This window comes from Mauremys mutica, chromosome 1, assembly GCF_020497125.1.
Source record: "Mauremys mutica isolate MM-2020 ecotype Southern chromosome 1, ASM2049712v1, whole genome shotgun sequence".
Classification (NCBI taxonomy): Eukaryota; Metazoa; Chordata; order Testudines; family Geoemydidae; genus Mauremys; species Mauremys mutica.
The window spans coordinates 65,033,833-65,049,010 of record NC_059072.1 but is presented as its reverse complement, the minus strand read 5'-3'; the positions used below and the strand labels follow the sequence as shown (position 1 = coordinate 65,049,010).

At 44.1% G+C, this 15,178-nt stretch overlaps 1 protein-coding gene across 2 annotated transcripts in view; it reads right to left on the bottom strand.

The window, feature by feature from the left end:
* Window positions 1-15,178, bottom strand: part of CAND1 (cullin associated and neddylation dissociated 1) — a 63,774-nt gene that overhangs the window by 46,511 nt on the left and 2,085 nt on the right. Inside the window, exons 1-2 of one of the 2 annotated variants that reach the window (XM_044978513.1) lie at window positions 12,025-12,441; window positions 9,536-9,679 (exon numbers count right to left, since the gene is read on the bottom strand). In XM_044978513.1, coding sequence (XP_044834448.1) covers window positions 9,536-9,679; window positions 12,025-12,092 — 212 coding nt within the window. In that variant the 5' untranslated portion in view covers window positions 12,093-12,441. Of the gene's footprint in view, window positions 1-9,535; window positions 9,680-12,024; window positions 12,442-15,178 lie in introns of those variants that run through there. The other variant, XM_044978520.1, reaches the window with a different exon arrangement.

Here is a 15,178-nt window from a genome sequence, read left to right as displayed (position 1 = left end):
TTGGCTAGCCGTTCTTCAAACTCCTCTTTGGCTTTTCTTATTACATTTTTACACTTAATTTGGCAGTGTTTATGCTCCTTTCTATTTACCTCACTAGGATTTGACTTCCACTTTTTAAAGGAAGATTTTTTATCTCTCACTGCTTCTTTTACATGTTTGTTAAGCCACGGTGGCTCTTTTTTAGTTCTTTTACTGTGTTTCTTAATTTGGGGTATACACACACATTAATACTGGTGAACCTTCCACAGTGAGCAACCAGGCCTGGCAGCACCATGGAGAAATAGCCTTTCTTAAGGTGTTCAGCTTGATGTTGGGGAGAGGGACATGTGTGGAAAGAATAGGCATGCGGGCCCATCAATAGCCACTACAGAGTTCAGGAACTCTTTCTGTGAAAAACCATCAATCACCTGTGTATTTCCCAAGCTTTATGACTTGGAAATGCTCTTAATAGCCCTGGAAATCATCATGACAACACCCCTAGCAGCTGATCTACCAACACCAAACTGGTTAGCTACTGATGAGTAGCAATTGAGGGTGGTGAGCTTCCAGATGCTGATGGAAACTCTTATGTTGATGTTCTGCTGCTGCAGCTCCAGAGTGAGTTCCACACAGATCCCTAACAAAAGCAGTCTTCCACATCTTGAAATTCTGCAGCAACTGTTGGATGTCCTAGTTCTTCATCACTAGCCTGTCTGACCAGACAGTGCTAGTTGGACAAGCCCAGAAGTGGTGTTCCACTGAGTAAAGCTGCTCAGAATAAATGCCCTGCTCAATTTCGTCTTCCTGCTTCTCCTCCACCTGTAGCCATATCACATCATTCAAAGCCCTTCAAAGCTGCCAAGCCAAATATATCCAGCTGCATGACTGTCAATACTGGTGCATCATCCTGTTTCTATTAATGACTCATGATCACCGTGATCAGCATTGCATCTTCCATGCTGCCTGATAAGAGTTCGAAAATGGCACTGGCAAAATAGTTAGATGATGGGATACCAGGAGAGGAATAATAAATTTGTTATATTGACCCTATGCCCCATATTTCCTGCAGGTTCTGGTAGGCATTCCACCATGTAATGCAAGAAAAATCCCAGTGCACAGATCTGATCAGCAGAATACTGCACCACAACAGTGCAGCATTCTAAGCAGATAATCAGAACAAACGCAGAGATTTGTGGACACAATGATAAACAAGGAAAGTACCTTAAGTCAGTATAACAAAGAAGTGTGGATGCACTTCAAATCAATATAGTTAATTTGCTGCACTTAGAGCAAACAAACTAATCCAATCTAACATCCTCATGTAGACAAGCATTTAATTATAAATAATCAAGCCTAGAAGTTACAAAAGCATGAATCATCATAGCCAGATCTGTGACCAACAGAAGGGAAGACAAGCCATTCATAGGTAAGGTTGTGAGTATGTCACAGAGGTCATGGAAGTCACGGATTCCGTGAGTTCCATGGCCTCTGTGGCACTGGGGCCCTGCACCTCCCCAGCTGCCATGGGCAGTGGGAGACCCGCTGTTTCCAGTCACGCAGGCGGCAGGGGACAGCCCCCCTGCTCCCAGCCCTGCAGGGCAGCGGGGGATCCCACCCCCCCCAAAACTCCTAGCCCCAGGGTCAGGGTCCCTCCCAGCTCCCATCCATTGGTCGGGGCGGGAGGTTCCCCAGCTCTCTGCCACTGCATGCAGTGGGGCAGGGCACTAGAACCTCCTCCCTCCCCATTTTGTCAGGGATATTTTTTGTAAAAGTCAGGGACAGGTCAAGGCTTTTGTGAACTTTTGGTCCTTGCCCATGACCCATCCATGACTTTTAATAAAAATATCCATGACAAAATTGTAGCCTTAATCATAAGCAAAAGTGGGTGTTTTTTGTTGCTATGACAATATGACATTTGCTTATATTTAGATGACACTTAAATAAGATTTAAAAATTGATAAAAATATGAAAGTTGCCGTTTCAATCTGCCTCCTCAAAAACGTGTGGAATCTGAGACCACGCAAGATATGTGAAATTTGGTTTGTTATAGTGGTCTCAGTCCCAGCAAATGGAGACCATGAATGACACCTAAACTAATTTTTCCGAAGAGTCCTCTTTGTCACACACAGACAGTTCAGTGCTGTTTTGTGAATAAACTGGGCTCCCCAACATGTTAAGAGCCCATCCTAATTGTTATTTAATCATGAAAAATTTCAGATCAACCTTACTGGATAGTTTCGGCCTGCCACCATCACTTCAAAGAATTTAAAGTCTGAAGGAGGATGCTGGACAAAGAGCCAGGCCACTAGATAGCTACTGGTCACCACAATCCAAGCTTTACGTATACATGACTGGACATGCTGGTAATGAAAACATGACAATGCATTAGACCCAGACTCAATATCCTGGGGCTTAGGATGCAAAGATATCTAATTGCAACAAAATTGGCAGGCTCAAGGTAATGACTTAGTTCACTGAGGATCTGAAGGAACACTCTGTCAACTTAATGAGCTTACCCACAATGTGGATTAATTGCAGAGATGGGAAAAGGACTCTTGGCTCAATTTATCACCCAGCTGTGAGATTCCAAGAAAACAGCACCCTTCTCACTGTCAGGTATCCTCTCATCTACGCCAAGCAATTGTTTAGGCACTGATGGACAGAGCCATAGCCAGACTCGCTGCCACCTTTATGAGAAGTACAGGATGCCAAGTCAGACTGAAAAGAAGAGGCCTAAGCTACAGTGCCAACAAAATAACAAACAAGAATTTATCATCGCATTTTGCAAGTCGGCAGCACCTAAACACTTCTTGATTTACAACATTCATGTTGTCAATGAAGGATTGCCATACAAAAAGACACCAAAGATGTTCCATGTCCTGTTGTGCTCCGAAAAGTGACTGTGCAAAACATATCATAATCAGATTTTTTGGGGGGGTGCATTGTCAGAGTTCTACCTGTTGATTTCATTAATAATGATAAGGGTTTACTGCATTTACACTCATGTCTGCTTTGCAGAGCCAACACAACTCAGGTAGGCTGTATTTTATTCCAGCTCTGTATCAACGGAATTGTTAATTAATGTTCTATCAATTAAATCTGTACAATTTAACATAATAGGGTTGCATGGGTATAAAGGAAGGCACAAACTGTCCTGCAGAACCTTTTAACTGGTACTGTTGTGTGCAACAAGTAAAGATCCCAGTCTGACATTCAGATCTCAGACTGAATCTGCAGTGCTGACATTTTCCTGCCAACTGAGCGCATCTCATATGAAAGTAATTTAGAAACAAACATGAAAAACAACAGAAACAATAGGGATTACAAAGCACAAAAAACATGCACTTGAGTCTGCTTTGTGAGAGAAGACATCAGACACTATTCTGAGCTTTAAAGGATGCTCCTGTATTTCCTTCATGGCCTTCCTCTGAGCAGATCCTTCGGAATAGTGAGGGAGGGAAAGTACTAGCCTTGCTGGGGGTATTATGACAAAAACAGCAAAACTAAGATAATATAAGTAGATCCCTGCACGGATACATATTTATATCTGCGAATGCAGATATAAATCGGTATCCATGGAACCGCAGAGCTCTCCTGGGTACCACGGGGCGAACGGAGTAGAACATGGGGCCACCGCTCCCACGAGCCAACGCCCCGCGCCGGCAGCTCCTCCAGCACAGCTATACTTATCCCAGCCCTGTCCTCCAGCATGGCTGTACAGATCCCAGCCATGCTGGAGGACATGATGGAGATGCAGTCACGCAAAAAGCTGTATGGAAAGGATGGGGTAGAGGCATGAGGCGGTACAGCCGCACAGGAGGAGCTGCCGGCATGGGGTGCTGGCTCCTGGGAGTGGCAGCCCCATGTTCTACTCCTTTCGCCACTGCAGTTCCCAGGAGAGCTGTGCAGTTCCGCAGATACCGATTTATATCCACGAATATAAATTTGTATCCGCACAGGGTCCTAAATTTCATTCTTACATGTGACTACATATCAGAGTCTTACAGCCAGTCTAGTCCCTTTACATGGAGGAGCCAGAACAGCCTCATTCCGAAAATAACTGGGTTTAGGTGGAGGAGAGACAAAGAGTTCTTTTCTCCCTGGCCTGTAGGTTCAACCCTGAAAAACAGATCATCCATCAACACTTTGTCCGAGAGTTACCATACTTCAAGGACTTAACCTCTGAGAGGTGACCATCAAGTTATTCTTAAAAATATTTCATAAGATACCCTTAGGGATGCCCAAGTTTATGTCTACACTGCAATTAAAACACCCATGGCTGGCCTGTGCCAGCTGACTTGGGTTTGCAGGTCTCAGGCGAAGGGGCTGTTTACTGCAGTAGATGTTTGGGCTCAGGCAGCAGCTGGAGCTCTGGGATCCTCCCACCTTGCAGGATCCTAGCATCTGGGCTCCAGCCTGAGCCTGACAGTCAACACCACAATTAAATAGCTCCTTAGCCCAAGCCCCACACGCCTGAGTCAGCTGGCTTGGGCCAGCCACAGGTTCAAACTACAGTGTAGACATACCCTAAGATGACATTTTTGCCTTATAGGGGAGCTCTATTAAAACAAGTGCAGATGAAAGGTTGCTCAAACAACTGTAGGGCCTGTGGGGCTATAACTAAAAGAGAGGCTGCAGAAAGGAATTTTTATTACACCATAGAAGATACAGAAAAGACAGATAAGTGCAGAAATGGGGTAACCTGAAAGAAGGAATATTTCCCAGAAGCCAATTTTTGTAACCACATTTTACCCGGAATTGGGTTGTACAGACAACTGTCTTGGAAGGAGCTCCCAAAACACTTGTAAACTTTCTTTAGAGTTTGACATTTATTCAACCAGCCCCAAAATATTAGCATCCACCTGAGCAGTATAAGAACCGTAATAATGTGCACTTTGAGGTGGACAAAAGCTACTTGAAGCATTTAAAGGAGTTTTGTTTCTTAATCAAAAGAGTTAATTTCCTATTCAAAGTGTTCTGAATAGAATAGTGAACAGGGGGAAAACTTGGAGCCCTGCACATAAGAGTCGCTTTTATGTTTAGCTAGAAATAGCCCTCCTCTAAGCTCCAGAGGTGTTTTAGATTCTAAGTGTAATAGAAGAGATACTAACTTCAGAAGTCTCAAGAGATTCTCCTCTCTTCAGGGTTATTAGTGACGCTATCATTTATATTTACTGTGTCCACATAAGGATATTGATCTATCTGGAAAGGAAAGCTCCTTTCCTCCACCCTGAGAGAGACAATAAAAGTCAGTCTCAAGAGACAAAGGCTCGCTTAAGCACTTTGCTATGTACACAGGATCAAAGCTACAGAGGAAGAGGGATTTGGAGGAATACTACCATTAAAATGGACACACCTTTGAAAAGCAACCCAGCAAGTTGTTCCTGCAGGATCTACAGAGACCAGCAGTGGAGTGAGCCAAAACAGGACATACTTTAAGCACAAAGCAGCAGCAAAGCTATAATAAGGACAGCTACACAAGAAGCACCAACACAAATGGTTCTTATCCTTTAGGCACTACTGTAATGCAAATAATGACAGACAGTATGGTCACATCCTTCCACGAGCAGTACAAGCCAGTGGTGGATCAGCCACTGGATCAATGGGGCCTATCCCCAGGGGCCCCGGCCCATTGGGGGACCCTAGAAAAATGGGAACCCCCATGCCCTGACCCACTCCGCCCACACAGCGCCCCAGCCAGGGAGCGGGGTCAGGGCACAGGGGTTTGCCCTGCTCTGGCCTGCGCTGTAGTCAGGGAGCAGGGTCAGGGTGCGGGGGCTTGCCCAGGCCGGGTGGAGAGGGTGAGTCCCCGTGCCCCAACCCACTCCCCGACAGGAGCACCAGGGGCGGGGGGGACGACTGCAGGTGGAAGGGGTGGGGAGAGGTCCCCACAAAACCCTAATCCGCCCCTGCACCAAGCAGCTTTGAAAAAATGGCAACTATCACATCTGAAAGAGGTCCTTTCGGAAAAGCATGCCACTCCCTCCTAGAGCCACTGAACCTATTACAGAGCCAACACAGTGACTGCTAAGCATAAAATGTCCTTTGGCTGTTGACCAATGGATTACTCTTCCATAATGTACTGCCATGAAATCCAGGAGCATATTTACCCCCCCAGTGAGATACCACAACCTGAAGAACCAATTCTGGTGGGTAGATTCCAGCAAACAAGATACCATTCTGGTGCTGCACCTCTTTAGAGATCTGAGAGGCAGAAGAAGAATAAAAGAAGAAACTGCACTGTGACATACCTAAAACTATCTAACCTAGGAAGAAAGGAAAGGACTGAGCAGACAAATAACCAACACAAAAAGTTAAAAAAATTAAGTTGAGCCTACCCTCCAAAAGAATGGGGCCTCAATCTGGTAAGAGACAAAAAACCACTGAGCAGGACATGCCAGAGAGCCCCCTTTAAAGGAAAGTGATATCGTAAGAGTTTATAACTTCTTTCCTGCCTCCATCTGCAAGCAGAATTAATATAATGTTTTGCAATTGCTTGATAACCTTTTCTTTAATGTTTCTCTTCCCCTTTATGATAAATTGAATATTGTTCTGTATGACTGATTGTTCTACAAAATGTTACAATCCATTTCACAGATTTAAGTAAAATACAGGTACAAGCATTATGCCAATTGAACAGGCTGAAGCTCTTAAAAGGGGAAGGTTGGTAACTATGCCCAAACTGTGCAACGACTGCCAATATTCCAAGAGATATTATGCAGGTAGTGTCTCACTCACACCAGCAGTAATGTGAACTACCGGTATTTGGTCAGTACAATGATTTACTTAAATTCCTCAACCTGCTAAAACCATCTGCATCAACACTGAGGTCCAAAGACATTTGTAAAATTGCTTTATCTGAAATACAAACTGCTGCTAACACTCTACTTGATCCTGTGGATGTCAAAGTTGGCTACATCATTCTTGTTTCCATTTCACCTCTGAAGATATCTGAAGAGTAAATTCAGTAAGACTTTCCAACATAAACCAGTTATCATAATATTACAATTTTATTTGCATATGTGAAACAATGAATATAAGGTAAAACATGAGCAGAAATTTTCTTCCATTCACTGTCTGCAAGTGCTGCTACAGTAAAAATGCAAGAAATAAGCAGTATCTTAATGATTTAATATTTCATTGTTCTGTTCAATCCTTTAAGAAAGAATGAGAATGTAAAAGGTCAGCCTGCTAAACACTAGATATGCAGGTTTACTGAAGCAGGTCCCTCCACAATCCTTGTGTTTAATATGTCCAGGATTTGAAAGAATAGGAAAAGGGGAGATTTCATTTGAGCCTTTTAGTTACTGTATGTACTTGCATCTCTATTTTTCCCTTTCAATTTATGCTCAGGTCTTCCCCTGCTCAAGGTTTATGCCTGCATCCTTCTATTTAACCATCATCACTTATTTTTAAGCGTAACAGACATTTCCCGCATTTAAGCACACACTCACGCATTCCCAAAGCAGTTTAGAAACAGACAATTTTGGCGTGAACATTAATTTTGCACCACCATTGTGTCTAAGCACTTTTCTTCCCTTTTTTAACAAAAACAACTGGCTAGAAAAATGGGATCAAGATCAGTTTTACATGGTTGCTACCAATGCTGGTGTACCAGAGTTAATGGAAAACGTAAGAAGATACCAGGAAAAAGCTACTTCCATCATGCGGTACGCAATTTAAACCATTATAGCTTCACATCCTGCCCCTTTCCTAAAAGATTGCCTTCTACTGCACCAACAATGCTCATTAACACAAATTAAAGCTGCAATTTTCATATGTATGAAACTAAAATCAGATTCCTAATCCCTAATATTCTAGGCCTCGAGGTTTGGAAATTACAGCCAAAGTGCTGAAAATGTACACAATATGCAGCTGGTTTTTCATTTTTGTTTCCACAATAGCTTATTTTCAGGCCTCAACCAAACTCCCATAAACTATTTGTGTTTCAAATTCTGAAGCTATTTTCTTTGTGCAGTTGTCAAATCTGGTCACAAATACAATGTGCAAACTCTACTAGAAGAGAGTACAGCTTCAGCTACCATGGATAAATTAAATATTTCAGAAGTTTAAAATTCAGCCAAAAAACGGCAACCTCTTTGTTTCCTTGAAGAAAGCAGCAATACCACGTAACATGCTAACCTAGCATTGCTGTTTCTGTTGGCCACAGTGAAATGAATATTGACAATGGTATTAGCATAATAATCAAATCATATGTCTGAGACAAAGTTCATGTTCCTTCCACTGTTGCCTACAGAACATTTTCCATTGTTTTGGTCAGCCTAATTTTTAAAATCACAACTGATGAAACTTTCATCACTGCCAGAATATTTAAGAGAAAGTACATGTATGCATTCTATTTTCTGCCTTGTTCAAACTAAGGCTGACAAAGCCTAAAGAAGATCAAGCTCAAACAAACTAGCCAAACACCCTGGTCACAAAGCAAACTGGCTGTTTAAGGGAGTCCTGGGTTCAGCCTCACCTGTAATAAGTTTACCACTCAGTGCAGGAGTCACATGATACAAGCATGTGACTAGGAACCAAGCCAGTTGGAAGATATAAAGACAACCTGGATTCAGTCAGAAGAAAGAGTTAAAGGAGCAGGAAGACTGTGTGAGCTACTTCACAGACTCACTCCTTAGCAGGCCTGAGGAGTATAAGCCTGAAGGAAACAGGAGCCAACTAAAAAGGGCTGGGTGGAAAATGTAAGTTGTTTTGAAATCTATGTTAATAAACCCGACTTCAAAAAGGGGAGGGAGAATTAATGAGAAAACACCCACAATGTGAAGTCTCCTTAATTTGGGGAGAAAAGGGAGACTGAGGCAATGGAGGCACCTAAAGCAGGTGAGCTCCTGCTACTATTCCCCTACTCATTCATGCATTTATCCAAGCCTTAGCCTGAAATGTTTTAAGTTTTCAATCTATTAACTGTGTGTTTTGATAGCCAAACCTAGTCATTTGTCAGTGTTCAGGTTTCTATTTAGAACTTTTCATAATACCATACTTCACCTCCCCAAATTCCAACTGCAATTTGAACCTTCCCACTGATCAAACATCCCTGTGGCAACTGCAGCATTTTTAACATAGAAAGGGAATAGGTGGTCTAAGCTTCTTTTAGTAATATTTAGCAACTGAAAATTAGGAGAGCCATCACCATTGAACCAGCTAGCTCTCCACAGACCACCAGCAAGTGCTATGCAAACTATTTGCAATCGCTGGATCATAATTTGGATCACTGACAAACCAAAAAGCTCTGTAAAACTAGGATTAAGGCAAATCACTTAAGAGGTATCAGAGGGGTAGCCATGTTAGTCTGGATCTGTAAAAGCAGCAAAGAGTCCTGTGGCACCTTACAGACTGACAGACATTTTGGAGCATGAGCTTTCGTGGGTGAATACCCACTTCGTCGGATACATGTCACTTAAGAGGGTCTCTTGAAAAGATGTTAAATTCAAGAGGAATATTGCTATGCAACTTAATTTGAGCAATTAAATTAGAAAAGTCAGTTATTGTTCAAAGATTAGACAATTGTTTATAGTGCAGAAAGAACACATACCATTTGACAGCCAAGTTTTGCACCTCGCCATTCTTATCTTCCAGTAACTTCAGAATCATCTTCACGACCTTCCTTTCACTGTCATCATCCAACTTGATGGAATCCTTCTGTAGTTCAGTCATCAAGTCATTTGTAGCCATAAACCTATCCAAAAGAATATCCAAACCATTAAAGCTAATGTGCGACAAACAACCCAAGCTCATCAGTTTCAGTCATGCATGATCAAATTTAGTATTAACATTTAATGCTACCGCTATTCTGGGGTAAAAAGCACCAGTTTTGATTACTTATAGTCTCATAACAAAATGATACAAGAAAAGCTTCTTACAACATTTCTAACAGCAGCAAATTATCTTTCATTATCTTGTAATCTCTCCTCAAGAACAAAGGCAATCACAAACGTAAGTTACTTCTACTGTTTACACTATGTTAAAGTAAAGGTCTGAATAACTATCCAAAATGGAATTAAAAGGAAGAGTGAAGACCGAAATTTATCAGGGTTTAAAACAATACTTTCAATTGCTGCAAACAGATTTTGTAAAAGCAAACTTTTATAAACATAAAACCAATGGAAGTGTAGCTACAAATCTTTATTTTAGAAAGTATCCTTGAAAGAGTTTCTTCAAGCTGCATGTGGCAAGTTGCTGAATATGTCAGTGGGATCCTGCAGAACCAGGGAAAGACCTGCCAGGAGCCAACTTTAACGTGAAGAAGGCCAAGGCAGGAACTGAGTGAAGGAAATGGAAAAGTAGGAAGGGACTAGGGACATGTAGAAGGCAGCTATTGACCAGGGGTATGTCAATGCTACAGCAGTGCAGCTATGGCACTGTAATGCCACAGGGCAGATACTTCCTAAATCAACAGAAGGGATTTTTCCATCCATATAGTTAATCCGCCTCTCTAAGAGACAGCAGCTAGGTCAACAGAAGAATTGTAAATAGAAAACCAGAGCTCACCTATCATCTTTATTACACAAAGATCTTTGAAATAATTTAATTAAATGATCTTTGAAATAGCTTTATTTAGATGTATGTATTCCCTCACAGTGATTGCAAACTAAGCATTGTACCACTGTGGCAGTGCATGGGAACCAGGAATCAGCCTTACCAGAACATTTCTATTAACAAAAATAAGTAATCTATTGTCCATGTTGAGTTAAATGCAAATGTACCATGTATACAAAATGCAAATTAGATTTAACTTTGATTTTCTAAGGTATTTAATACAAGCAAGGAATATTTTTTTTAGTTGTCGGGGGGGTAGCCGTGATAGTCTGTATCCACAAAAACAATGAGGAGTCCAGTGGCACCTTAAAGACTAACAGATTTATTGGGGCATAAGCTTTCGTGCGTGAAAAAACCCACTTCTTCAGATGTGTGATGTGGGTTTTTTACCCACAAAAGCTTATGCCCAAATAACGTTTTTAATTATTTTGAACCTGATGCATTCAGTAGTTGACACATTTAGCCTCCCACTGCTGGTTCAAGAAATATTTATTTTTAAAAAACTGTGGAGACAAAACCTCAACTTTGTTTTCTACAATATATTTATAATGAAACAAATAAAATATGTCATTCCAGTGTCATACTGAAAATTGTCATTTCACTGTCAGATATTCAAAGTTTATATGCACAACTTATTTAATCTACACAGATGTACAACTATGATTACTAGCAAATGGCTATTTGAGTGCACCTGCACAATTCTAGTTCTGCTGCAACAAATCCTAAACTTTAAGTCACTTTCCCCTCCATCAGATATAATCTTCAATTAGGCTTCCCTTACAAAAACTTTAAGCCTGGACTTTCATGGTCAGCCTTGGAGCAAGAAACCCTCTGCCCGCAGAGCAGGTGCAACAAGGCCAGTAGGCTTCTCTATCAACTTCAACCCTGCCCTGGTGGGATAGCCTCCCTACGCCCATTCAATCCTTGCTCGGCTTTCTAGGGGCTTCTGGACTGAAATCGCACGCAGGCCACCAACTACTGAGGTCAGCCCTTTGTGGCTCCCCACCCGAGGAGGATCTCTGAGCACGGTGCACTCAGGTCTCGTCTCCCCCGTTCACAGACACCGAGAAGGAGCTAAGCAACTTAGACCAAACTTTCATTGGGCGCCAGAAAACTCGGGGCAAGCGGGGCAAGGGGGGGATTTCTCTCCGAGCCCAGACCCTCGTTCACAGCTCACCGCAATGCTGCCAGGCAGCGGGGCGGGGGAATGGCGCTCCTACCGCACATCCCTCCGGGCCAGCACCCGCCGCCGCTCTGACAGCCGGGCCCCTGCCCACGAGTCACAGGCCCCGGGGTCATCGGCCTCCTGCCGCGGGCGCACAACAGCCAGGCCCGGGTTGAGACAAGAGCAGCAGCTGCAGCCTGGCGGGAGGCTCCCGGGTGGCAGGCGGAGAGCGGGCTCAGTAGACAGGGGAGAGCGAAGGGGCCTGCGCGGGGAGCTCAGGGAGGGGAAGGGGCCTGGCGCTCCGCGGGGCCGGCGCTCACCTGAAGTCCTTGTCGCTGGATGTCATTTTCTCCAGCAGGTTGGAGATGTGGTAGGAGGCGCTCGCCATGTTGATGGTCCCGGTGGGGGGCGTCGTCTGGGCCTCGCCGGCTCCACCTCGCCCACTGCTGGGGGACGGCGCTGGCTGGGGGCGGCGGCGGCGGCGGCTGTGTCCCCGGGGGCGGCGCGGAGCGAGACGGGAGGGGGATCAGTGAGGGCGCCGCCGGGGGGGCAGGCTCATCGCCACTTGGTGACACGGGGGGAGGGAGCGGCCTCGCTCAGGCGGAGGAGGGGAAAGGAACAGAACCCGAGACGGCCACAGCTCGCGCTTGGGGCGAGGTCAAAGTTCAAGGCGGCTCTCGCGAGCCGCGCGAGCGACGCGATTTTGTAGCCGCTGATTGGCTCGGGCAGGCTCGCGCTGTTCTTCGGGCGATGTCAGAGCGGACGTGGCGCAGAGCGTGCGCGGGACGTTGAGGCAGCGGTTACAGAGGGGAGGAGGCGGAGGAAAGAAGCGTAGGCTTCGAAGACTACGCATCCCTGCATGCAATGCGCCGACGCGCGCGAAGTGGGCTAGGACACTGCACGTTGGGGCTTGTAGTTTTTCTAGAACACCAGGCGCATTGCGTGCTGCGGTGTAGAAGTTGCATTGTGAACTGCTGGCGGCGCATTGCATGCTGGGACTTGTACTCTCCCACGGGCGTAGGGGCGGAGCGATCATTTTACTGGTTTAGAACATGGGTTTGTACTGGGCGTCCCTTTATTGTGATAGCAAAAAAGAAAGGAGGGAGCTGGGAGAGGAGGCATTAACCAAACCAACCTTTTCGCCTGTTTTCGGTGGCTGTTAACCCCAGAAAAGATTTTCCAACATTCTGAATAAAACCAATTCCCTTCTCATGACAGTTGTTTTGTCTTTAAAACCCCAGCTCTAGCCTACAAGTGCTAATGCAAGCACCGCAAATTTCATTTAAAAACAAACAACTTTTAGGGTGACCAGACAGCAAGTGTGAAAAATTGGGACGGGGTGAGGGGTAATAAATGCCTATAGAAGAAAATGCCCCAAATATCGGGACTGTCCTTATAACAGGGGTAGGCAACCTATGGCACGTGTGCCAAAGGCGGCACACAAGCTGATTTTCAGTGGCACTCACACTGCTCGGGTCCTGGCCACCAGTCCAGGGGGCTCTGCATTTTGATTTAATTTTAAATCAAGTTTCTTAAACATTTTAAAACCTTATTTACTTTACATACAATAATAGTTTAGTTATATATTATAGACTTATAGAAAGAGACCGTATAAAAATGTTAAAATGTATTACTGGAACAGAAAACCTTAAATTAGAGTGAATAAATGAAGATTTGGCACGCCACTTCTGAAAGGTTGCTGACCCCTGCCCTATAAAATAGGGACATCTGGTCACCCTAATAATTTTCTAGAGTCAGACCTTCTGGTTGGTGAGACTGGAGCTTGAAAATCTGACCTATGCATTTTAAGGGGTCAGAACCCAGAAGGCAAATTTAAAAAAAATAAATTATTTTAATCTAATTATTTTTAAGCCAATCTTGTTATTTTGGGAAGAGCTGACTCATGATTTTTGACTATCTGGGTTGTAATACTGGTGTCTACACTGGGTTTTCATTGCTAAAATTCTCTCACCACTACTATCGCTGATTTAGCTTCACTGGTGGCAGTAATGGTGGTTACTCTAGTATAGACAGAGGTGGGTGGCGTTTCAAGCACTCTAACGTTGCTTAGACTTGGTCTACAGGCTGGTAGCAGCTGAACACATCTATCACACACAGCATCGCTAATCCTCATGATTTTATTGTGAGTCTTGTAAAATGTTTCTAACCCTCGTAGTTGAGGAGAAAAGCTTGAAAATGTGAACCCTAAAGGTTCCAAGACCAGTCAAATGAAAGGAACACAACATTTATTTTTTTAAATCTCATGATTATATAAGTGACTCTTGTAAATTGTATGAGCCTGATTCATTATTTTTGAATGTTTCAGGTTGTCAATACTGCTGTTAGTCTAAAATTATGGGAAATATTATGAAGACTTCCTAAATTTCATGTAGATCAAGCTAGTCTTCTAAGGTATACAACACCAATGTAAAAACATGAGAACACCCACCAATCTTCACTTTTTCCAACTATTTATAAAAGAAAAAAAAACCAGAAGAAATACCTTTCAGGCTTTATTGATCCAAGAAAAGAAACAAAAGGATTCAATCCCAAATATTTTTCCTTTTCAGATGTTACATGCTCTCTGACCATGTTGCCCGGATGGACAAAAACAACCCAGCATGCCACACTCTCAGATTCTCCATGAGCCTAGCTGGCGGTGCCTGTGGGGCTGCCTCAGAGATTCCTGGATTCGCAGAATTGAGCCAGATCTGGGAACTTCACTACATGACACCCAGCACACCATCAACCTTGGCTTACAGACTATGTATGTCTGAGAATGATGATATGGTGTAACTTTTAAAAAGTAGGGTCAGCTAGTCCCTGTTGCCTGAATGATTATAGTAGACAGTTCAGAAAGCCACCTGGAACAATACAGACAAGGAGAATGGGTTCACTTCTGCTATCATTAACTGCTGAAACAGTTTTTGACCTGTCTATACTAAGGCGATGTCTGCAGAAGAGAACTGTATCATTCCTCATTCCCCAGCCGGTGCCAGGTCTGCAGCAAGCCCGGCAGCCCGCATCCTTCCCTCCCCGCCGACCAGAGCAGCACGGAGCCCTCCCGGCAGGCGGCACGGCGGGAGGGGCCGAGTGGTGAGCACCCCAGCTGAAGGAAGCCCTGGCCACCCCTCTTCTGTCTCTCCCCCTCCCCCCTGCTAGCCGGGGTGCATACTCCACTGCCCGGGGCACATCTGCAGCACAGGTAGTTGCACTAGCCGAAAGTTTGCACCCTGGGTCTGGCTGCCCTGCAGGGTTTGTTTGTTTGACCGCTCCAGCTGCCCAGCAGGGTTTTTTCTTTTTTTGATGCTTGGGGTGGCAAAAAAGCCAGAGCTGGCCCTGATTGAACATGAGAGTTATATGTGGTTTAAGCACAAATGGTTCAGTGTGTCCACACTCACCGTTCTGATTCATATTTTGACGTGTCAGCACTAAGGGCATGGCTACACTTGCAGATGTAGAGCGCTGTGAGTT